General features: G+C 42.8%; 1 protein-coding gene across 5 annotated transcripts in view; it reads right to left on the reverse strand.

Annotated features, from left to right (window-relative positions):
• The window catches only part of spag6 (sperm associated antigen 6), a 184,822-nt gene that overhangs the window by 39,547 nt on the left and 119,547 nt on the right, over positions 1-25,728 (reverse strand). For all 5 annotated transcript variants that reach the window (XR_015078374.1, XM_085987780.1, XM_085987779.1 and 2 more), the window contains 4 exons: positions 11,117-11,322; positions 10,554-10,727; positions 7,630-7,782; positions 4,489-4,680 (listed from right to left, as the gene is read on the reverse strand). Coding sequence is in view for 4 of the 5 variants with exons in the window: in XM_085987780.1 (XP_085843906.1) it covers positions 4,489-4,680; positions 7,630-7,782; positions 10,554-10,727; positions 11,117-11,322 (725 nt within the window). In the remaining variant the exon portion in view is untranslated. The remainder of the gene's footprint in view (positions 1-4,488; positions 4,681-7,629; positions 7,783-10,553; positions 10,728-11,116; positions 11,323-25,728) is intronic.

The raw sequence follows: 25,728 nt of genomic DNA on the forward strand, positions 1-25,728 counted from the left end.
AAAGCTTACGCTTCCGAGACGGTTTTAAGCGTATTTACGTTTCAGCCGGGCTAAAATTGCGCCCGTGGTATCCCAAAAACCTTCAACATTCCGCTCATTAGCATCTCATTATCCGCTCATTAGCGACAGAGTGACCTCGAGCTCGACCAATCGTACGCCGGGTTGCTGGCGTGTGCCGCCGGGCCAATCGGTGCGCGTGTGGCCGGGCTTTATCGTTCTGAACCGAGGTGAGTCGTCGCCATCTTGATTCCAAACTTTTCCTTTCTTTTTCCCGCTTTCTGCGTCTTAAAAAAAAACGTTGCTTTTAAAACACATATTGTTTTTTAAAAAAATGATTTAGAAAGTAATTAACTTATCTAATCTCATTAATTTTCCTACCTTTCCCCGTTTTTCCAGGTAGGCCTAGAAGCCTCGGCGTCTCCTCCGCACCCACGCCCGAGCTAGGCACCTCCCGGCCCCACTCGAAGGCTGGAGGGCCGAGCCTCAGCCCAGCGCCGCTAGGGTGCGCGCGCAGCAGGAGCTGAGACGTCTCTCTCTGCCGGGGCTTGCTGAGCGTCCAGCGTTACCCTGGCAACCGGGCCCGCCGGACATCTCGCACAGCCGCAATCGCCGGTCTTCACCTCGGGGGGAGGGGGGGCCGCCGCGACCCTCGCGGGGGGGGGCCGCGACCCTCAGGGGGGGGCGCGACCCTCGGGGGGGGCCGCGCGCGCAGCAGGAGCAGCTGAGACGCGGCGTCTCTCTCTCTGGCTTGGTCAGCGTCACGGTTGCCCTGGCAACCGGGCCCGCCGGCCGAGAGAGACGCCGCGTCTCAGCTCCTGCTGCGCGCGCAATCGGCGGTCTTCACCTCCGGGGGGGGGGTGGGGGGGGGCGCGACCCTCGGGGGGGGGGGGTCGCGACCCTCGGGGGGGGCGCCCGCCGCCCTCCCTCCCCTCCCTCCCTCCCGCCCTCCATCCCCCCCTGCCCTCCCTTCCCCCCTCCCTCCCTTCCTCCCCCCCCGCCCTCCCTTCCCCGCCCTCCCCTCCCCCCCGCCCTCCCTTCCCCTCCCCTGCCCTCCCTTCCCCCCCTCCCTTCCCCTCCCCTGCCCTCCCTTCCCCCCCCCTTCCTTCCCCCCTCCCCTCCCTTCCCCGCCCTCTCCCTCCCTTCCCCGCCCCCCTCCCCTCCCCCCCCCGCCCTCCCTTCCCCTCCCCCTCCCCTCCCCTCCCTCTCTTCCCCCCACCCCTCCCCTCCCTCTCTTCCCCCCAGTCGCTCTCTCTCTTCCCCCCCAGTCGCTCTCTCTCTTCCCCCCAGTCGCTCTCTCTCTCTCTTCCAACAACAACATGCCCTCGAAAAAGCCTCGGCACCACCGGGCACTTCAGCTAGTACAATAATAAATGAACCTTGCAATTTTTCAGAATTTTTAAAGGAATAGGAAAATGAAGTAGCAGTATCACAGCTTCCAGATGAGTTTGACAACCAGCAAAATATAATAGGGAAATATTGTTGTCTTACTCCTATACTTTCTGGACAGGCAAGACTCCATTTCTTAGTGCCAGAAGGAGGAAAGAAATTGCATATGTGGCAGTACTACATTGGCCCTGAATTTGCGGTCGGAGGCGTACCAGAAGAATACGCCTCCGAACCAAAAAAAAATCTGAACATACCTGGTGTCTCCGGACTCTTCGGGTCCTGGGCCTGCAGACATACGCCTGCGTAAAGGCCCACGGATTCCGGGGCACATGTGGTTTGCAAGCATCCCTGGGATCATGTGGGCCCAGTCAACCAATCAAAAAGGGGGATTCCTATGATGCATTTGTGGATTCCATTTATGTACGGAATCCCCATAAGCGTATTAGAAATCCCCAAATAAATAAGAATTCACACCATGTAAATAAAAATAAATGATCACAGGTTCAAAATTAATTAAAATACCTTTTAATTAAGCATTTAAAATAAAAATTTAATTAAAAAAAAAAAAAATTTAAACATTTTAAAACAGGCCAAAATTTACCTAAACTAATTCTAAATGTATGTGTATTTTTTAATAATTTAAAAAAATTAATTTTAACCCTTACACTGGTAAAAGAAGGCCTTACGCCTGCTTTTACCAGGCGTAAGGGTTTCGTGGGCATTCGCTGAGCAGTAGTTCTGCGCCAGCGAAAGTGTTTTTGCAGCGGATGCGAAGGATCTGTCAATGCAAAAACCCGGAACTTCAGGGGCCATTCTGAGCACTTACCAACGCCGTCATCAGCCCCATAAAATCCAGGCCATTATTTCATTATAGCTGCGGGCACTGTACTTTTAGTAGAAATATTGGGGAAGTTTGATGAGGCTGCTTTGTTGGAGTAGAGTCTTGGTAGGAAGGAGGCAAGTTAGAGATGCGGCTACAACACTATAACTTTGATTCTCTGACCTGCACTTCCACCTAGTGAGGTTCGGCTCTGGAAGTACAGCCTCGCAGAATTTGTGCTATTGTCTACCAGACAGAAAATCAGTGCAGCAGGAATCTGAGCTTGAAAGCCTGGAAATTACTGTTGGCAATATTAACAAACGCTTACCATATTCATATGACATTCCCCTGTTTACATTTTAACAGAAACAGTATTTTAAAGGGTCAACATCTTTGTTAAAGTAGCAAACAGAAAAATATCATATATGTCAAATGTCTGTTCGCTAATATCATCAAAATTAGTTTCTAGGCTAAATTGTTTCCATTGTTAACTGATTTTTGCAGCCTGCTTTATGATGTAATTCACAAATGTTTTTTATTGAAATCTTTCCGTTTCCTTTTAGGAAAAATATCTAATTTCTCATCCAGCATATAAGCTAATTTGCTGAACCAGACAGACTTATCTCGCTTTGTGTGCTGCCTATACATTCTTTTTAAAAATTAAAATGAAAACTTGTTCCTAAGAATTAATTTATAAACTGTAAAAATTAACAGCAGAACATTTTGTAGTGACTTGCTACCATCACCTTCTTTCAACTAGCTTATAAAAGTCATTTACAAGAATGAGAAATGGGAAAAGTAACATTGTGCAGGTACCTTTTTATTGTAATGAATGAACTACTGCCTGTGCAGCCCAATAAAGTGAATGCAGTTTCTTTAAAGTATCTGCACTTTCAGTTTGATGTGCATTCATTGGTTGTCAAATGCACAAAAGCTGTCTGGACAATCATGTAGCTGCCCTTTCATCCTGCCAGCATGAAGACATTTAGAAAAATCAACTAATGGCAGTACTAGTAGTCAATTGATTTTTAGCCATAAATCAATGGAATTTTTCTACTTGCTGTTCTGAAATGGATTAAATGCAAGAGTTGGAGAGCACCTGTTGTAGTCTTTAAATATGTGTGAGAGAAAGCTGCAACATATCCAATTTAAATATTTTCAGATGGTATGCTCTCTGATGACTAATTTAAAATGAATAATGGTAGTATAATCCATACTAGATACTCTAAATGCAGAGTATTATATTTTAGTAAAACTCATCCTGCAGGTAAGACACTGATAAAACCATATAGCATTATAACTGCTCTAACACCTTCTTCTACTACCACATGAATACTGATAAAATGAAGGTTGTCAAGCGCAAACATGCTGGGCTCTCACTGGATACAATATTTACACAACCAGCAGACCCCACTGAATAACACAATAAGTGAATAAATAAATGACTGCATTGCTTGTATGTTATTGGGGTAGGTTCAATATCATGTTCCACAGGTACGCAATATGGCTTCTGTTTATATCATCGTAATAAACACAAAACATTTTTCAATACAGATTAAATTAAAAATCAACTGTTAAATAAAAAATAACAGAGTTACCAGTAGATTAATCTGATGTGGTGCTTAACAAAATAGAGATCAATACTGAAGGCATAAGTATGTGACAAGGGTTAACTATTGGGATAAACAATGCAGCTTCTGGTTTAAAAAAAGCGTCATTACTCTTGTCACCTGATTTTACTGCAACTGCCAGAAATCCCAAGAATTCCCAGTAAATTACATTTTTAACAAAGAACAGCTGGCTTGGATTTTGTTAACCAGGTTATGTCTAGGGATTAGAATTTCTGTAATTAACCACTCGAGCTTCACTCTCATGGTTTATGACATCATCTGAAGCTCTCCATTGTGACACATTTCAAGCCAGCTATTATCCCCTAGGCAAACATTATTGACAGGAGATCAGGATTAATTCCTGTTACCATAGATAATTCAGTATTAATACACACTTTAAAATCAATTTACTAAAAGAGCGCCAGTGAAAAGAACTCTTTAAATACTTAATTTTCTTCCCACCTTCCTTTATATAAAGTAATGTACTATCTTTAAGAATCGTTATATAAAATAAAGTGCAAAGCTAGTTTCTTCTTATCTGAATAGCAAGCGTTTCTAATCTTTAGATAGGATGTACAAAAGAAAAGAAAATCATCTTAGATGTTTAATAGTTAAATTTGGCACTCTGGCTGCAAGTGGGATTAAATATGACAGGCTTGATGTATGTTTTACCTTAATCTGAAGGTCTTCAGAGCTTCCAGTCTGCATGTAGAGTGCAAGGAGCTTTGGCAGAACATTTGCCACAGCAACAGCACGTGCATGCTCTGGAGTGTGTCTTCCTATCTGCCCCAGGGCCCAAGCAGACGCTGCCTTAATGTGGTCTTCTGGTTCTTCTGACAGGCAGATAGCCAACTGAGGCACCCCCTGTAGTGTTGATCAGAAGCACACAGTCTTAGTCAGAGACACTATATGTGATAGGCTTACACTAATAAGCAATTTTAGAAGAAAAAAAAACGTTCTTTATTTCTATCCTACACATCTTCCTGATGACTGAAAGAGCAGTTCAGCACACAGCTGCTCAGTGTATTAGAGCTGGCATTTTTTCAGTTTGACAGAATGTCAAGGATAGTGAAATCCTCAGCTTGAAGCACCATTACTTATATAGCCACTACTGTATCATTTTACAGTGGAAAAATACACAGAAAATGAAAAGTAATATATATTAAGGGAAGTCACATTGCATCTCAAACCATAACTTTCAACCATTAAAAGACATGACTAAAAATGTACTTTGTTCAGTTACAAATAAAGAAATCAATTATTTTTCTTAAATGTTGTTTGCATATATAAAACCAGTTCAAAGACAGATTTGTGTCCTAGATTAAAATTTTAAAAATAAGAACTATTTTAGTAATGCAGAATAGAACAATTTCAATTGAGTTCAATAATATTTTAATAAAAAGATTCTGCTGAGGAAAGATAATTGGGATATGTATGCATGGGGCATCTCACTAGTTCTTTGTCTAACATTACATTGTGACCTTTCTATTTTGGCAGCCCTGATAGACTAAAATGCCACACTGATCAAAATAACTACTGAAGGAAAAATGCTAAATTCTTTTGTTTTAGCTTTAAATTAGCTCATTATTAAATCAAAATTAATTATGATTGACTATCACAGTATTGCAAAACATGTTGATATGAGAATTTTAATTTTAATGAAAACTACTGCTAATGTAACTAGCTCATGCTGAGTTCAAGTGGTCCTCAAAACATTTTAAAACCATTTAAAATTGTCTAAGTATCTAACTGCAGTGCTAAACATTTCAAATTTAAAACCACAATTGACTTTTATATATTGATCACTGAACAAGATAGAGAGTCTAACAGTAATAATTAAGTCAAAAGCATAAATCTGTTTCACCTTGTGCTAAAACAATTAGTGGCAGGGTAAGGAACCATTTTTACACAGGATTTCTTATCCAACATTGCTTAATGTGGAGACACACAATAATACTTCTACCTGTTTGATAAAATGACAAAATTACATCTCGAGCAGTTTTCTCAACTTTCTACAAAAATACATCATAATATTTTTAAGTGCAACATTTCCTATAATTCTATAAATGTTACAGGATGCATACTTTAACTTGTGTGTCTAACGACAACTCATTTTTGGCAACTCAGCTATTACTGCATTGCATCACTGGCCATGACATGTCTAACAGACCAAGTTCAAGGAGCCACACAAGTTTTATTAATACTTTACTTATCTGCAGAACATAGTGCAGCAAGTGTTCTTGAGATTATATATATAAAAAAATGAAAAATTCTTTCTTGGATTGGTCACCATTGTAGAATGCCAATAATATGAAATTCCAAACTCATTTATTGTTAGTGGAAATAAAAGGACTGCCTGACACTATAACCTGTCTGCTGCTGTTTGAATTTGTTTTGTTAGTTCTGAGCTGAGACACGAGGAAGTACAATGACTAACAGCGGAGTATTTTTGATGAAATAGAAATGAGCAACGACTATTTCACCCTGTTAAATTTCAAATTGACATTAGCAATGTTGTAAAGGACTCCAGTCTGGACATTTTGATCCTTCAGACTAAGCGTGTCCCTGCATGTCAGGCGTTGTAACAACATTTTTTTTTTATAGGGAAATCAAATTTATTTTATTAGCAGAGGACTGCTTTGGCACAGTGAATTTTCAGACTGGCTTTTCACTTCAGGAGCCTCAGACTGATGGGATGAATGTCTCCGCACTCTGACAGCTGTAAGGATCCTAAATGAAATCACACTTTGTGATCTACATCACAAAACAACAGTCTTACTCAGAGAGGCCCTAAGAATGTCTGATATAGTGCATAGAAAGATTCACACCAATGCAAAAGGGAGTGTTCTTCTGAGGTCATGGATTGGGGAAGTGTAAAAGGACTTGTACTAAATACTTGGTAATGCTTTACCTAGTAGTGCTCAATGCTGACACTGGAGCCTAGTTTTCCGGATTAGCATTATTTTTGTGCCAGTGTTAACCCATTTATTTGAATAGAGTTAATGTCAGCATTACAATAACATTGGTTGAAAACTTTAGGCTAGTGTGTCAAAGGGGGAAAAAGTTAAATTTTTTGGCACTGACATCTTGTCAAACACAAATCAGCACCGAAAATATAAAATCAAACAATTACAAAATTTTTTAGTAAGATATTATTGCAGGTTGCTTTATTAAAATGCCATCTCATTAAGTAGTAGACATGTTTGCACCCATGATACAATAATTTTTTTATCTTGGCTGGGCTGTCAAAAGGAAGTAGATGCATGGAGATAAGGCACTAAAATAGGGGAGAGAATGGAAGGGACAGAGAGAGATCAAATCTTTCTCTAATGGGGAAGTCATTTCTTTAAAAGAACAGCAAGCATTTACATCAATGCTGCACCTTGATCTGGTAATGAGAGCTGCATTCGTAGTCAGGTGAGGCATTAATCCTGGGTGGGGGGTGGTGGTAACTGAGTATCACGTCACAGCATAGCACTCCAGCTAGAAGCCTTGAAGATGACTGTATCAGATTTTATTCATAGCACAAATTACTGTAATTAAAGTATTTAAATTAAAAGTCATAATCAAGATTTACTTTGACAATTTCTGCATTAAAATGAAAATAACAAGCTCCTTCTTACTGAAATAGAAAGAAATGAAATAATGAGCAACACAGAATTTACATCTGCAACCTCAATTCTTCTGGGAGTACTAACCAACAAATCAATATACCACTGCACTCCAATATGCTTTGCAGCTAGATTAATTTATAGTCCTTTTTCTAGGGCCTCATTGTAATGGTAATACGCAGATAATGAACCAGGCTCTAACCTTGGAGACAATCACTGCCATTGCCAGGTTCTCCGAGTGAGCAGCCACATAGCCAAGCATCATAATACCAGGCAGCCTGACATTACTTTTAGAATCACCGATATAATCAATGACAGCAGCCACACCTCCTGTATTAACAATAAGCTGAGACAGCTAGAGAAGGAGGAAAAAAAACAAGGTGGTTAGTCAGATTCTATCAAATAAGACAGCAAAATATTACCTCAGATTAAAGTGACTGATTTCATCTATCAGTGTATATATATTCTTATTATAAGAATACTCTATTGTTTCTGTTTGTCCATTTGTATTCTAAAAGAAAAAAAATGACTACTACTGCTTTTCTCTGCTGTAAATTAAGACTTGTACCTCCTTATTGGTATCTGAACAGATGGAATGTTGCTAACAGCTAAATTAATTATCCACCAGTACTACCTAACCTGGATCGCCAATAGCTAAAGTAAAATTGGGAGGGTGTTTAATTATTTATTATCTTTTATCAACTTTCTGGATTCTAAGACAAATTTATTAATACTTTGCTATAATTCAGCTAATTGCTTAAATTTTGCTCTGTACATCTCAGATTACTGTCATTATTCATGGAGTATGAGAACATTTCAGATCACTTGAAGAATATATAACATTTATAGAAACCATGACAAAATTAGGCAGCCAAATATCCCTATTTAAAATCAATCTTTATCATTCTAATGCCTACTTTTTTATACCATCTCAAATATTTTCCAGTCTGGTCTTGACAACATTTTCAGATTTTCCATAACTTTAAATTTACTTTAAATTTGTTTTAAGGTTATGTGTTTTTTTTAAATTGGAGGAGCTTACTAAATCCAGTGAGGCATATGCCAGTTAAATAGAGTTAACAGATATTTTAGAGAGTAAAATAATGGAAAAAGAATCAGAGGGACTTATAGACTGGGTCATAAAAAGTATTATGGAAGCAAGATGATGAGTGTTCATCTGTAGCTGCAGATGGTGTCTTTCGTTTTGATTAATGGTATATTTCAGAAAATTGATCCTGTCTTTCCCTATTTGATACCGACAATAAGAAATTTGGATTGGCTACACTATAAATCTACCTGTGATATAACAGTACAACAAAGATATTTAGATACAGTGTCATGTGAAATAGAAAACCACTGATCATGAAACAGTCATCACCATCACCAAGGCTTCTCCCGCTCAGCCTCCATAATTTCGGCAAAATCCCATTTACTCGCATAAACAAGGTTTCTATTGAATTTCCACCAAAGTTATGGCAGAGGAGCAGGAGATTCCCTGAGGAAATTCCCAGCATATATATAATTAATTAAACATTAATGGTAATGGTATCCCAGTGAGTGAGGTCAGTAGGCTGGGGTTATTCTTCATGATGTCACAAGTCAAATACTGCTTCAACATTTAAATATGAGTGAAAACATTATTTAAGAACAATATAACAAAACAAATCTAGATTGCAGTTTTCAGTATATAACGTAAACTACCCTGAGCATGAACCATAAAAATCCTTCATGTAATCCTCTCCTTATTTTATGGTTGTAATCTTAATAAAACTATTTTATTGTACTCTAGGTTTTGCATATTTCTCAACAATCTTGTAAGATATTGTTATTCAGGAAAAAATATGAGGTAAGCTGTTCAGTTGTAGCATAGGGAGATTCAAGTCACACCAGTGTATAAACTGCTACCATTCACTGGCATTGGCTGAAACAAACCCGTTGTATAAAGGCAGATCTGATGTATTATGGACTGATTTATATTCCTCTAAAATTCAAACATACATTGTTCAGCTGAAGCTGGGAAGTGAAAGTAATAAATGATAATCTATAGGAATGTAAGAAATTGCTTATTAATATGTCTTATCAAAATTATATAGTGAAAATCACTATCAATAAATATAATACACTCAGAATCTCACCGTTTAAAGGGGTATTGTTTTGTCTATGTTTCAGCTTTACCCGCAAAAAAAAGTGAAATAAATGATTATGAAAAGTGAATTTCTTCAGCAGGTTTGCCTCAACTTGAACAATAAACTTTAGACGATTGTAGAATTTTAAATGAATTACATTTAAATTAGTTTAGAAGACTACAAATGGTTTTACCCTACAAAGTAGTGGCAGACTGTACATTTAAAATGTTCAGTTATGATCGACTTTATGGTGGAATGAGTCCATCCCATCTGAATTGTACAGTGTATATTATTAAAAAACATCTTGCGTGTCATGAGTGTTGGTTTTGACTATGTTGATTGGCTCACAGGAACCAATAGTATGATTGGCCCATGGATAGCAAACGGATGAGAGAACCACAACACAAGTCTGTGGCTGCTCCTGGGCTCTGCAGCACCATTTCCATTCCCAGTCAACTCTATACCCAGCATCTCCACTCCCATGCCAACCATGGACCCACAACCTCTGCTCCTGGGCCACTGGATTTTCTTTCCCAGTCTCTTGCTGCTCCCTAAGTGCTCCCAGTTTCCTCATTATTGGGCTCCCACCTCCTACTGTCTCCTGGGCTTAGTGCTGAGCTTCCCCAACTCCCACATTCAGCTCCCCAGACAAGAACCATCCTCTTTTCTGCTCCACAAACCAGGTCCCTGCTCCCCATAAACAATGCCACAGACGATGAACCAGTAAATTATAATTAAAGATAAGTTAGTACAAAAATGCTGAAAAGGCAGTTTGCATAATTTAGGCTTGTGCTCCAAAACCAGATTTTCATGTTGTGTACCTTAAAAACAATAAATTAAAATGTTATCAACTGCTTTATAAATACAAAGTACGTAAGTTTGCAAGTTTCAGTGTAAGCAACATTAAAAATTGTGCAAGCTACCACTAGGTTCTGTCTGTACAACATCTGTGACAATCTTTCAGCTACTTCGCTGCACTCTTAAAATCAAATGCGTTTACCTCAGGAGTGTGCTTGGCAATTTCCCGAATTAGTGTTGCAACATTTTTTTTCACAAATTCATCTGGGTCCTTCAGGCATGTTAGAACAGCGGGGAAAATTTCTGCTTCTACAACCATTTCTGCCAGATCCACAGAATGCTTTGAAATCTGGCCAAGAGCTGAAAACACCTGACGCTATAGAACACAGAAAAATAGCACAAGAGTTCAAATTGGTGGATAGAGCTGCTAAGTTAAAACAATTAAATATGCAAGGAATGATTAACCATAAGGCTACTTCAAACTGAGTTTTTAAAAAATGGAATAAGTGCAGCGCTGATAAGCTATTATATATTCATTACATTTTGTACCAATAGGTAAGCAATCATATCTGATTAATCAAAATAGAACCCTATACACATTCATGACAAAACTATTTTATTTCAGTTCCCCAAAAAAATACATTACTTTAACATTGAACTTATTTACTTCAACCACACTTCTATATATGTGATGCATCTAACACTGGATGAGTGTATTTGCTTGCATGATGAGAACAATGGTATGTGTGCTGTACAAATGCTCACCTTTAGTTTAGCATCAGGGTTCAGGATCATCTGAGCTAGATGAGCAATGGACCCTGCATCCACCACAGTTTGAGCCAGCTCTGGGGATTGTTTTGCGATATCACTGAGTGCAGAAGCTGCAATCCTTTTCAGTGGCACCTCTGGCTCCTGGATACAAAGAACCAGAAGAGGAACAGCTCCTGCATCCACTACCGCCTGCGACAATTCTGTGGGTCCAAGAAAAATAATTAAGTGAGTATGGATAGATGACCCTTGAGCCAGCCATTTTTCACCCTGACAGATACAGCAAGAATAAAAAGGGGCACATCCCCATCTCTGCTGCATCTGCATTTCAAATCAGCCTGCCTGGCTTCATAGAGCATGTGGACTGATCCATAGCTAAAAGGACACAGGTCAAAGGATAGGCCCCATTTACATGTGGCATGTTTTAGGCAGATTGGGTTGAAATGGTTTGTTATTCTGTTAGAAAAGAGACAAACAGACCTCAGCTGTTTAAATTATGACCTTTCTGAATCTTCAATAGGCACATGTTTTACACATGGAATACAGCAAACAGAAGTGGCAAAATTAACTGCACTGTAATTTAACACTATTATAGCTTTTGAAAGATAACAATACTAAAAAAAAACTTTTTGCTAACTGGATGAAATTGTGTGAATAGTGTTCCATTTGTTATTTTAAATCAAAACACCTTCCAGTCTTATATTAGTCAATCTGGCAATAAACAAACAAATTGGACTGGTGCCAGACCATATTTGTGAATCTTTTTTGTGGGCAATATTTACAGTAGTTTTCTTTCTCACTCTTCAGTCTGTAAATACACATTACTACATTTCTCTACTCTTGCTTCCTTCCTCCTGCAACTTCAATTGTTCCTTTCTCATTATCCTACTAGGTGTTAAACATGAACTATCTTACTCACATTAAAATTATTAATATAGAGCCATGAACATCAAGTAATTACTGCTGCAAATGTGAGGTCACACAAACGGCTGCTACTATTTTATGTAGGATTGCAATTATACTATTTTAAATGTATTACAAAAGACAGGGCTACTAAAATAAATACGAGGGCTGAATTTGCCGGCACTCAGAGGGTGGGTTCGGAGGCGGTTCTGCTGTCCAAATCCAAAAGATTGACAGCTGGGCAGTATCCCGCTCTAAACCTGCATCCTTGTGAGTTTCCCTAGTGCCGGCTCTGCCTGAGCTTTGCAGACCCAGCACTAAGCGGCGGGTCATGCAATTATGCTAGTTAAGAGGGTGTTTAAAGCAATTTAATCACCATTTTACCAGGTACAAAGCATTTTCCCAAGTTTACCACGAGGTTCCCATTGCTCGGGGTTCACACCAGGTAAGTATGTCGGGTTCTGAACAACTCTCCATTTCTTTGAATAGGTGACAGCTGCAAAAGTTGTCGAAAAGCTACCATTTTACAGCTGATCACTTTCCAATGTCAGAAACTGGGGCATTGATGATTTGGAACCCACTTTTGAGCTTTATGCACTTTTGAAGTGTTTGGAGTAATCTCTCTGTCACCTCCTTGGAACAACCTATCTCAACATTTACAGATTACTTCTGTCATCTCAACTTCACCTGTCATCTATTCCATCAGCATCGGTGTCCTTGAAAAAATCTCACCTTGGTCCTCAGAATCCCAACATGATCAGCCCCAACACGATCAGCCTCAACACCAGCAGCACCGGGCATACCAGCAGCACTAACATCCACACCAACCTTCTCCGCAATCAACTGATGCTGCGCTGGGCACAGGGCATCATCACCCATGTGCATTGCTGCCCGGGATGCCAGCGATGGCCTCACCATCTCCAGATTTACTTCACTTAACACTGTACATCCTCGCTGCCACATGATGCACCAGGTTGGCACCACCCCACGCCAGCACCATAAAGCATCCCTACAATGTCCAAGGCATTCCTTTCTCACTCATCACCATTGTGGGGGGGTTAGGCGTTATGTCTCACCATTCACTGCAACTCACTAAGCGACTTCCAAAGGTGCACACAAATCTGTCCAAGAACGCAAAGTGTTCAAAATAAAGATTTCAATGTTTGACAGCACATTACCAGAAACTTCACATGAACATTGGCTAAACCACCCAAGTGCCTACCCTTGTGTGTTGTTAGTTGATATACTTGCAGTAGGATGAGGGTGAGTGTGAGGGGTGGCTAGTGAGATGGGGAAGTGATAATGTAGATAGAGAGGAATGGGTGGAGGTGCAAGGTAAGTTGGTGTGAGTAAAGATGTGCAAGAGTATGGTAGGGAAGGCAGAGTGATGGGGATGTGATGAGTGGCACAGCAGGATGAGGTCGAGTGTGGCTTGGCAGTAACGTTTCATGATCTACTGAGATCACTGAAAGGTTTGCGCCACTGCAGCCTGGTCCTCCTGATGACATCCCTGCTTGTGCCCTCCTGTGCAATGTGCAACCAGGCTGCGTTGGTCTCCTGGGAAGTCTCTTCTGCCCATTGGAAAGGAAGAGAACCTCCCTGCGTGCTGTGACTCCCTCCATAAGCATATGGAGGGAGTCATGGGAGAGCCTGGATGCAGTTGTGCACCTTTGTGCAGTGCTCGTCAGTGTTTGCAGCACCTCAATGCTTCAGAACACTGACAGCACAACTGTCAAAATGATTGTGGACATGGCCCCTTTAAGGAAACCGGGTGATGACGTCATCAGACTTGCTTCCTTTTAATTGGCCAGGAACCTCGCAGGGCGGGCTTAACAAGCCCAATCAGGGCAAAATCACTTGGAGGAGGCGGGATGAAGACAGGTGCAGAGTTTGAGGCTGCTGTCTGCTCCGGCTGCATCAGACTCGCCACAGCTAGCGAAATTGCGGCCTAGGTTTTTATTTCACACTACCTTCATGGAGGCAAGTTTTCCATCTTTATTTAACATGTGGATCACGCAAAAGGGCGAAGGTTATTTTGGAATCATTCTGTATGTGGCAGTGGGAGTCGGTGTCAAGGACTATAGTCAAAGCAAGCTTTCTTAAGGGATTTGGTTTCTTATGTTTGTTTTTAAAAAACTGATTTAGCAAAATAAAAGGAGAAACAAAAATGTTCCAGCATTCCCAGAAATACAGATTTGAAGGATTTACACTTTCATATCTCATTCAATTTACTTACCTGCTCTGCAATCATATTTCAACTCCTTACAGCGTTAACAAAAAACATTGAGCTGCACTAATAAAAAAATCCCTCTGAATCTCGAGTAAAAGGCTTTTGATAGAGAAAGCTGCAAAAATCATTCAAAATATATAGAGGCACAGTCTCCACTTTAAATTGAAATCTATTTGTGCTAGATTTGCTTAAATTAAATGTAAAAGAATTCCTTCAGATGTCTGGATACAATAATACAAATAAAAGTCTTGAAGGAGTCAGTTGACAAGTGGAAAATGCAAACACTGGTTCTGACGAAGGATCATCGACCTGAAACGTTAACTCTGTTTCTCTCTCCACAGATGCTGCCTGACCTGCTGAGTATTTCCAGCATTATCTGTTTTTAATGCAAACACTGTGTTGGTTTAGCTAGTGTCCTTCCCAGAAGGTTTCACCAGCACAAGGACAAGGTCTCATTTAAAAGTCATTCTTGCTTTTTTCTTTTTCTTCAATTTGGCCTATTGCTTGATGATTAGAAGATGCATCAAGTTATTCTGTGGGAATGAGAATTGTTATCGCTCTGTATCGAATGACTATCATAAAATGCTTCAGGAGTTTTATAGGTTGTTAATCACAATCACATAGCTAAAGTGAAGACATTTCTAACACAAGAGGCTCTACCCAAGTTATTGGAAACTGGACACACAAAGAGTTAACAGCCCACCTGCACTGAAAAGGGACCCAGTATCTTGTCCAAGGAAGTAACTAATCAAGTCTGCTTAAATTGTGATGAAGCACTTTTATGTAATTGAAGTAACAAGTTAACAGCCACAGACAGAAGAACCAAATATTAAAAGTCCTTCAGTGAATTTGAGAGCAGAAAATAAAAGGAACTATCTCTTTTTATACATTTTAATTCTTGGCAATATCTAGTTTCCTGGACTCGATCCATTCAAACTTTGAAAAGCTATTTATCTAGAATCTTGGAGAAACCTATGGGAGTAATTTGAACTCCCCCACGATGGGCGGGAGAAGGTTGGGGGCAGGGGGGGGGCGGTTAACTTAGGAAACAATGTGAAACCTGAACCAACCTGCCGCAAACGCAGCTACTTTGGTTTAACCACGCCGAGTAACCCGCTCTGGAAAGGCGGGTCGGTAATTATAATATTTAAATGAGGCTCTGTGCCTCAGATTTTGGGAGTCTCTCAATCTGTCCAGCTGCCGGGTGGGAAATGGAGTAAAAAAATTCTAACGTGGTCCTGCCATGATATTCGGCATGACCTCCACCTTCCCGGTATTTCTGGATTTCCCGGCCACTGACAGGCTCCCCGCTCCCTCCCCCCCTCCCCGTAAATGTCGGGGCCCTAGATTCTGTAACATTAATATTGTAATAAAACAAAATAGACGAAGTCCAGTAATAAAGATTCCTAACTTGAATATAGTTTTGTAGCAAACACAGCTGTAAGAAAGAACCACAGCAAGATGCTTCTGTAATCCATTCAGGTCTTTGAAGTCCCATCAAAGAGCTGTGCTTTACATAAGAACATAAGAAATAGGAGCAGGAGTAGGCCAATCGGCCCCTCGAGCCTGCTCCGCCATTCAATAAGATCATGGCTGATCTGATCCTAACCGCCAATCCACTATCACAGAACCATCTCCTGAATCTAACAGAATTAGACACACGAAATAGGAGCAGGATCAGGCTACACGGCCCCTGGGCCCGCTCCGCTACCCACAGGGCCATGACCGATCCGAACCTAGACTCATGTCCAAATTCCTGCCCGCTCCCCGTAACCCTTAATTCCCTTTACTTCTTGGAAACTGTCTATTTCTGTTTTAAATTTATGTAATGATGTAGCTTCTACAGCTTTTTGGGGCAGCATATTCCATGGACCTACCACCCTCTGAGTGAAATAGTTCCTCCTCATCTCAGTTTTGAAAGAGCAGCCCCTTATTCTAAGACTATGCCCCCTAGTTCTAGTTTCACCCATCATCGGGAACATCTTCCCTGCATCCACCCGATCCAACCCCTTCACAATCTTATATGTTTCAATAAGATCGCCTCTCATTCTTCTGAACTCCAATGAGTAGAGTCCCAATCTACTCAACCTCTCCTCATATGTCCATCCCCTCATCCCCGGGATTAACCGAGTGAACCTTCTTTGTACTGACTCGAGCGCAAGTATGTCCTTTCTTAAGTATGGACACCAAAACTGTACGTAGTATTCCAGGTGCGGTCTCACCAATACCTTGTACAACTGAAGCAATACCTCCCTATTTTTATATTCTATCCCCCTAGCAATGAAAGCCAACATTCCATTGGCCTTCTTAATCACTTGCTGCACCTGCATACTAACCTTTTGAGTTTCGTGCACCAGGACCCCTAGATCCCTTTGTACTTCAGTACTTTCAAGTTTCTTGCCATTAAGATAATAACTTGCTCTATGATTTTTCCTGCCAAAGTGCATAACCTCACACTTTCCAGTATTGTATTCCATCTGCCAAATCTCTGCCCACTTACTTAGCCTGTCTATGTCCCCTTGCAGGTTTTTTATGTCCTCCTCACTCACTACTTTCCCTCCCATCTTAGTATCATCTGCAAACTTTGATATGTTACACTCGGTCCCCTCCTCCAAATCATTAATATAGATTGTAAAGAGTTGGGGACCCAGCACTGACCCCTGCGGAACACCACTAGTTACTGATTGTCAGTCTGAGAATGAACCATTTATCCCAACTCTCTGCCTTCTGTTAGATAGCCAATCCTCTATCCATGCCAGAATATTACCCCCAATCCTGTGATTTTTTATCTTAAGCAATAATCTTTTGTGTGGCACCTTGTCAAATGCCTTTTGGAAGTCTAAATACACTACGCCCACTGGTTCCCCTTTATCCACCCTATATGTTACTTCCTCAAAGAACTCCAGCAAATTTGTTAAACATGACTTCCCCTTCATAAAACCATGCTGACTTTGTCCTATTAAATTATGATTATCCAAATGTCCTGTTACTGTCTCCTTAATAATGAACTCCAAAATTTTACCTACCACAGATGTTAGGCTAACCAGTCTATAGTTTCCAGCCTTCTGTCTACTGCCCTTTTTAAATAAGGGTGTTACATTAGCAGTTTTTCAGTCTGCCGGGACCTTTGCCGAGTCCAGGGAGTTTTGGAAAATTATTACCAATGCATCCACAATCCCTACCGCCACTTCCCTCAAGACCCTAGGATGTAAGCCATCAGGTTCAGGTGATTTATCCGCCTTGAGTCCCATTATTTTACCGAGTACCACTTCCTTAGTGATTTTGATCATGTTTAGCTCCTCCCCCCCTTTAGCCCCCTGTTTGTCCAGTGTTGGGATATTCTTAGTGTCTTCTACTGTAAAGACTGATATAAAATATTCATTCAGTGTTTTTGCCATCTCCATATTTCCCACCATTAATTTCCCGGTCTCATCCTCTAAGGGACCAACATTTACTTAGCCACCCTTTTTCTTTTTATATAACTATAAAAACTCTTACTATCTGTTTTTATATTTTTTGCTAATTTACTTTCATAATCTATCTTCCCTTTCTTAATCAATCTTTTTGTTATTTTTTGCTGTCTTTTAAAGTTTTCCCAATCCTCTATCCTCCCACTAGATTTGGCTACCTTATATGCCCTTGTTTTTAGTCGAATACTATCCTTAATTTCTTTACTTAGCCACGGATGGCTGTCTTTTCTTTTACACCCTTTTCTTCTCAGTGGAATATATATTTTTTGGAAGTTGTAAAATAACTCCTTAAATGTACACCACTGATCATGTATCGTCTTACCCTTTAATCTATTTTCCCAATCCACTCTACTCAATTCCACTCTCATACCTTCATAGTCTCCTTTATTCAAGCTTAGCACGCTTGTTTGCGATCCAACCTTTTCACCCTCTAATTGAATATGGAATTCAACCATGTTATGGTCACTCATTCCAAGGGGATCCTTTACTAGGACATTTTTAATTAATCCTGTCTCGTTACACAGGACCAGATCTAAGGTTGCTTGCCCCCTGGTCGGTTCAGTTACATACTGCTCAAGAAACCCATCCCTAATACACTCAATGAACTCATCCTCAAGGCAGCCCTGCCCAATTTGATTTGTCCAATTAATATGATAGTTAAAATCCCCCATAATTATAATGTTCCCTTATTACAAGCCTCAACTATTTCCTGATTGATACTCCGTCCAACAGAGTTGCCACTGTTCGGAGGCCTATAGACTACGCCCACTAGTGTTTTTTTCCCCTTATTATTCCTTACCTCCACCCAAACTGTTTCATTATCCTGATCTTTTGACCCAATATCATTTCTCTGTATTACAGTGATTCCTTCCTTTATTAACATAGCCACCCCACCTCCCCTTCCTTCCTGCCTGTCCTTCCTGATCGTTAAATAACCTGGTATGTTTAATTCCCAGGCATTGTCACCCTGCAGCCATGTTTCTGTAATGGCCACAAGATCATACCCATATGTAGTTATTTGTGCCATTAACTCGTCTATTTTGTTACGAATGCTACGTGCATTCAGATAGAGAACTTTCAAATATGTTTTGTGACACTTAGTTCCTGCTTTTGCCCTTTTTATTACTTTACCTTTTACTCCATACCTTCTGCCCCTTCCTGACACGCTCTGGTTTTTAATTTCCCCACTGCTACCTACGTCTATGACCTTCTCTGTTGTCATTTTTATTATTTGCTCTCTAGGATCCTCCCCCCCACTAGTTAGTTTAAAGCCCTCTCTACAGCCCTAGTTATATGATCCGCCAGGACTCTAGTCCCAGCACTGGCCAAGTGAAGCCCGTCCCAACGGAACAGCTCCCTCCTGCCCCAGTGTCCCAGGAAGCAAAACCCATTTCTCCCACACCAGTCTTTGAGCCACGCATTTAACTCTCTAATTTTATTTGTCCTAGCCAAATTCGCTCGTGGCTCAGGTAATAATCCCTTGTGGTTCTGCTTTTCAATTTGGCCCCTAGCTGCTCAAACTCCCTCAGCAGAACCTCCTTCCTTGTCCTATCTATGTCGTTGGTACCAACATGGACCACGACAACTGGATCCTCCCCCTCCCACTCCAAGTTTCTCTCCAGTCCAGAGGAGATGTCCTTAACCCTGGCACCGGGCAGGCAACACAGCCTTCGGGACTCTCGCTCTCGGCTGCAAAGAACTCTATCTATCCCCCTAACGATACTATCCTCTACCACTACAACATTTCTTTTAACTCCCCCCACTTGAATCCCCCCTGCTCCACGGTGCTGTGGCCAGGTTGCTCATCCTCCCCGCAGTCCCTGTTCCCATCCTCACAGGGAGTAAGAGCCTCGAGCCTGTTGGACAAGTGCAAGGGCTGCGGCTCCTCCAACACTACCTCCTGGATCCCCGTACCTGCCTCACTTCTAGTCACACCATCCTGACCCTGGCCACGGACTACATCTGAATTAATTAATCTAATTGGTGTGAATACCTTGTGATACACAGAGTCCAGGTAACTCTCCCCCTCCCTGATGTGTCTCAGTGTTTGAAGCTCGGACTCCAGCTCTTCAACACGGAGCCGGAATTCCTCGAGCAGCCAACACTTATTGCAAATGTGATCACCGTGATCCCCCTATCCCCCTAACGATACTATCCTCTACCACTAGAGAGTGTGGGTTGGAAATAGGGCTACTGCATTGAAACTTTGTGATTAATCCAAGCTCTGGGCGAATGTAGCTTCCTACTGGAATGCAGGAATTGGGAATCAGCCTTTATATGATGATCAATAAAATATTAGTTATGTATTATCAAAATATTATTGACATTTAGTGCAATTGAATTCTTGGGCTAGGATTTTTTCTTCATTGATAATTTATGTAGGTAATTTGTGCTGATTTTTAAATTATTTTTATTCCCCCACCCCTCCTCCCCGCCCAATCAAATTTCTTCGAAAGATGTAGGGGCAAAATTGGGCTCGGTAGCGCTGTTTTTTTGGGCGCTACAAGGCCCCTTAAAGTTTCAAAATGGCGTCCATGGTGCGCCGCAGTTCTAACACGAAATGCGCCAGATGCCATGTTCGTAAAGGGGTTAGCAAACACGCACCTAAAGTCCGCCGGCAGCCTGCAAAGCAGGCAGATTATGATGTCATGCTGATTTGATGCCAGCGCTGCCATTTTGGAGCTCCACGGTCCAGTCTACACCCTCTCTTAATCTCCCATAGCTGAACACGCGTTCCAACAGCATGAAGGACCCCCCACCAGCGCTATTTAAAGAGATCATCAACTACATACAGGTTAGTTGCTGGTTTATTTTTTCTGCCAGTTGCTGCAATTCTACACATTTTGGGTGCTTTCTATAGCTGTTTAAAGTTTCAAAAGTCTATAGGGAGTGTTTTGGCACGTGCTGAAGTACTTTTCTGCTGACTTCAAGGCTTCTGCAAAAACCATTGCTCCACACATGGGTGAACTAGTAGGCCTTGCTCCTGGCATTGAGCATGTCTGGGAGAATGAGCAGAGGCTACACAGAGCAGGACAAACTGTTAGAAGGGGGAGGAAGGGGAGAAGGGCTCTCAGCAGGAGGCCATATCTGCCCAGGGTGTTTAGGGAGTAATTCTCGTACCTGAACTTCAGTGATAACCAATGCTTGAGACATCTGCACTTCACTAAGGAGGTCGTCACTGAAATCTGCCAACTGCTGCAGCCACAACTCCAACCTCAGAGCAGGGCAAGGACTGCATTGCCAGTGGCTATGAAGGTGATCGTGGCTATGAACTTTTATGCGTCAGGCTCCTTCCAGGCTGCTGCTGGAGATATTAGCAACATCTCACAGTTTGCAGTGCGTTGTTGCATAAAGGAGATCACTAAGGCTCTCTATGCAAAGAGAGTCAGATTAATCTCATTCCCTCTTACCAGCGAGAAGCACGCGGAATGGGTTTGCAAGGATTGCAGGCTTCCCCATGGTACAGGGTACCATTGATTGCACGCACATTGCTTTGCATGCACCTCATATCAACTCTGCCATGTACCTGAAATGAAAAGGATTCCACTCCCTCAACGTGCAGCTGGTGTTTGACCATAGACAGCGCATCATGCAGGTCAATGCCCGATATCCTGGCAGCAGTCACGATGCATTCATTAAGCGGCAGTCCTCTGTGCCAGCTATATTTCAACCACCACATCAAACCAAAGGGTGGCTACTGGGCGACAAGGGCTATCCGCTGATGACATGGCTCATGACTCCGGTCCGCAACCCATGCACACGTGCGCAGCAGGCATACGAGAACCACGCTGCCACATAAAATCTGATAGAGCAGACCACTGGTGTCCTGAAGCATCGATTTTGTAGCCTGGACCACTCTAGAGGAGCTCTGCAGTACTCGGCTGAGCGGATCTCAAGATTTTTCATGGTATGCTGCATCCTGTACAACTCTGCCATTATGAGTGAACAGCCCTTGCCACCACATATCAGGCGAGAAGCTGACAAGCAGTAGCATGAGGAGGACGTGGCGGAAGAGGAGGAGCTGGAGGAGGAGGAGACAGAAGAGGAGGAAGAGGAAGGAAGGCTGCAACTTAGACAGCCCCCTTCTGCCCGGGCTGTACGTAAACAGCTAATTCAAGAGCGATACTAGTAACCTCAACCCCAATTTCCTATTCACCAACAGTCCCACACTCCTTACCATCCCTCTATATCACTGACCATCACATTGTCCTCTTGTCCACAATGTAAAAATAAAAGTCAACACAAAATACAAATTCCAAACCAAATTTATAAATTAAATCATGCCATATTGCATACAAAAATAAACTAACCACCCTTATGCATTCTTCCAGTGTCTGTCTTCTGCTCTTTCCTCCTTTAAGATGCTCCTTAAAACCTACCTCTTTCACCAAGCTTTTGGTAAACTGCCCTAATTTCTCCTTATGTGGCTCGGTGTCAAATGTTTTATCTTATACTCCTGTGAAACATCTTGGGACGTTTTACCATGTTAAAGGCACTATATAAATATAAGTTGTTGTTGTTGTCCTGATGCTTATACGAGGTGCTACCCCAGTGGCTGCAGTGTAGCTGGTGGAAGGCTGCTGACTTTCAGTAACGGAGACTGCCGATGCCCTTGGAGGTCAACCTCGAGCAGCTTTGGGTCTAGAAGGCCAGGTTTCAGACTGCACCGTCCCAGCATGGGCGGTAGCAGTCTGGGCTGGCTGGCTGACAGGCAACAGCAAGGGCGCTGGCGGAGTGGCAGGTTGGATGCACAAATGCTGTCATCCTGAGAGAGGACAGTAGGTTTATGCTCTATGGAGCCACTGCCAATCTCCCGGAGCGGTGACTCAGCAACCCTAGTATTCTGTTGGAGAACAGATTGCTGGACTGCTCTGACAGCCCAGAAGCCCCTTTGAACACTGGTATCCAGAGCCATGATGGCAGCAGTCTGAGCTTTCACTGCAGCAGACGTTGGGTGGCTGCTGCTTGTGCCCAGTGTCTCACCACGTGCAGATTCCACCTCTATGCTATCCTCTAAACTACATGCAGTGTCAGTATATGAGCTGGTGGCTGCGACTGTGAAATCGAGTGACAATGTGTCTTCATTTTCACTGTCTTCCTGCTCTTCCACCACTGCCTGGGCAGTTCTAGGGTATCTGAAATGAAATATGAGACAAGGGTTATGTTGTGGTGAGGGGAGAGAGAAAGTAAGAAGTGCATGCTTACACCATCTTTTTTTAAAATTAGTTTCTGGGATGTGGGCGTCGCTGGCAAGGCCAGCATTTATTGCCCGTCCCTAATTGCCTTTGAGAAGGTGGTGGTGAGCTGCCACCTTAAACCGCTGCAGTCTTTGTGGTGAAGGTACTCCCATAGTGCTGTTACGGAGTGAGTTCTAGGTTTTTGACCCAGCAACGATGAAGGAATGGCGATATATTTCCAAGTCAGGATGGTGTATAACTTGGAGGGGAACTTGGAGGTGGTGGTGTTTCCATGTGCCTGCTGCCCTTGTCCTTCTAGGTGGTTGAGGTTGTGGATTTGGGAGGTGCTGCAGAAGAAGCCTTGGCGACTTGCTGCACTGCATCTTGTAGATGGTACACACTGCAGCCACGGTGCGCCGGTGGTGCAGGGAATGAATGTTTAAGGTGGTGGATGGAGTGCCAATCAAGCGAGCTGCTTTGTCCTGGATGGTGTCGAGTATTATTGGAGTTGTACTCATCCAGGCAAGTAGAGAGTATTCCATCACATTTCTTACTTATGCCTTGTAGATGGTGGAAAGGCTTTGGGGAGTCAGGAGGTGAGGCACTCGCTGCAGCATACCCAGCCTCTGACCTGCTCTTGCAGCCACAGTATTTATGTGGCTGGTCCAGTTAAGTTTCTGGTCAATGGTGACCCCCAGGATGTTGATGTTGGGGGATTCGGCGATGGTAATGCCGTTGAATGCCAAGGGCCGGTGGTTAGACTCTCGCTTGTTGGAGATAGTCATTGCCTGGCACTTTTGTGGCACGAATGTTACTTGCCACTTATCAGCCCAAGCCTGAATGTCATCCAGGTCTTGCTGCATTCGTGCATGGACTGCTTCATTATCTGAGGAGTTGCGAATGGAACTAAACACTGTGCAATCATCAGCGAACATCCCCACTTCTGACCTTATGATGGAGGGAAGGTCATTAATGAAGCAGCTGAAGATGGTTGGGCCTAGGACACTGCCCTGAGGAACTCCTGCAGCAATGTCCTGGGGCTGAGATGATTGACCTCCAACAACTACAACCATCTTCCTTTGTGCTAGGTATGACTCCAGCCAGTGGCGTTTTCCCCCTGATTCCTTCATGCCACACTTTGTCAAATGCTGCCTTGATGTCAAGGGCAGTCACTCTCACCTCACCTCTGGAATTCAGCTCTTTTGTCCATGTTTGGACCAAGGCTGTAATGAAGTCTGGAGGCGAATGGTCCTGGCAGAACCCAAACTGAGCATCGGTGAGCAGGTAATTCGTAAATGCCGCTTGATAGCACTGTCGACGACACCTTCCATCACGTTGCTGATGATTGAGAGTAGGCTGAAGGGGTGGTAGTTGGCCAGATTGTATCAAGCAGCCCTAGTAAAATTGAAGTCAATGGGAATCGGGGGGGAAAACCCCTTGACATTCAACGGAATTACCATCGCCGAATCCCCTACCATCAACATCCTGGGGGGTCACCATTGATTTGAAACTTAACTGGACCAGCAACATAAATACTGAAGCTACAAGAGCAGGTCAAAGGCTGGGTATTCTGTGGCGAATGATGCTCAATGTGACTTCCCATCCACCCTGCCATTCCTAAACTCACTATTCTTTAATCTCTGAGATTAAAATTCCCAATTACTGTCAACCTGGGTTGACATAGCAAATTTATACTGTGGCCCACACGCATTCAGAACTGGACTGAAATTGTTCATGTTGATTTAATTCAAGAGTCTTACAACTAGCAGGAAGAAGGGATTTTTAGTTCATCAGTTGGGCAAGATTAAAACCCAAGTCTTAGAGGTGAAACCACAGTATGCTAACCTAGGTAAGTACTCACTCCATAAATTTAATAGGAGCAGTACAGCACATTTTTCCAGTTTATTTTACCATTACCTACAGTGAGGTGGCTGGAAGCTGCTGGAACTATACGGAATAGATGGAAAGACTGCTGAAGGAGATGCATGAGGAAACAAAGGTTTGTGTTAGGGCATGCGTGGGAAACCGACACTTCCGTTCCCCTGAAAGCAGGGGTTCAGAGGTCAAACGCGTGCGTGGGAGAGGCTGCGCGTGCGCATCGAACTTCATTTTTTTTTTACAGGTTTTCCCGGGAAGGTAAGCCTGCAGAATTTAGAAATATAAAAAGCAGGCGTAAGGCCTGCTTTTTACAAGGTAAGTGGTTAATTAATTAAAATTAAAACATTTTTTCCACAGGTTTATTATTTTTATAAATACTTTAAAGCAAGGTAAGTTTATTTTTAGCCCCGTTAGAAAATAAAATTATTTTTTTCAAAAATTAAAATTATTGTTTAAAATAGTTATTTAATTTATAATTTACTAGCTGAAGTGCCCGGCGGTGCCGAGGCTTTTTCGAGGGCATGTTGTTGTTGGAAGAGAGAGAGAGAGAGAGCGACTGGGGGCGGGGGAGAGAGAGAGAGAGAGAGAGACTGGGGGGGAAGAGAGAGAGCGACTGGGGGGTAGAGAGAGAGCGACTGGGGGGAAGAGAGAGAGCGCGGGTGGGGGGAAGAGAGGGCGCGGGTGGGGGGAAGAGAGGGCGCGGGTGGGGGGAAGAGAGGGCGGGGGGGAAGAGAGGGCGGTGGGGAAGAGAGGGCGGTGGGGAAGGGAGGGCGGTGGGGAAGGGAGGGCGGTGGGGAAGGGAGGGCGGGGGGGAAGGGAGGGCGGGGGGAGGGGGGGAAGCGGAAGAGGGAGGGGAGGGCGGGAGGAAGGGAGGGCTTGAGGCTGAGAGACGGCCACGGCCACGCCCGGTTGCCGGAGTAACCCTGCCGCGCCGCCCCGCCCCCCCGAGAG

Source organism: Somniosus microcephalus, chromosome 5 (genome assembly GCF_052327205.1).
Source record: "Somniosus microcephalus isolate GS21.2 chromosome 5, FLI_Smic_1.0, whole genome shotgun sequence".
Lineage (NCBI taxonomy): Eukaryota > Metazoa > Chordata > Chondrichthyes > Squaliformes > Somniosidae > Somniosus > Somniosus microcephalus.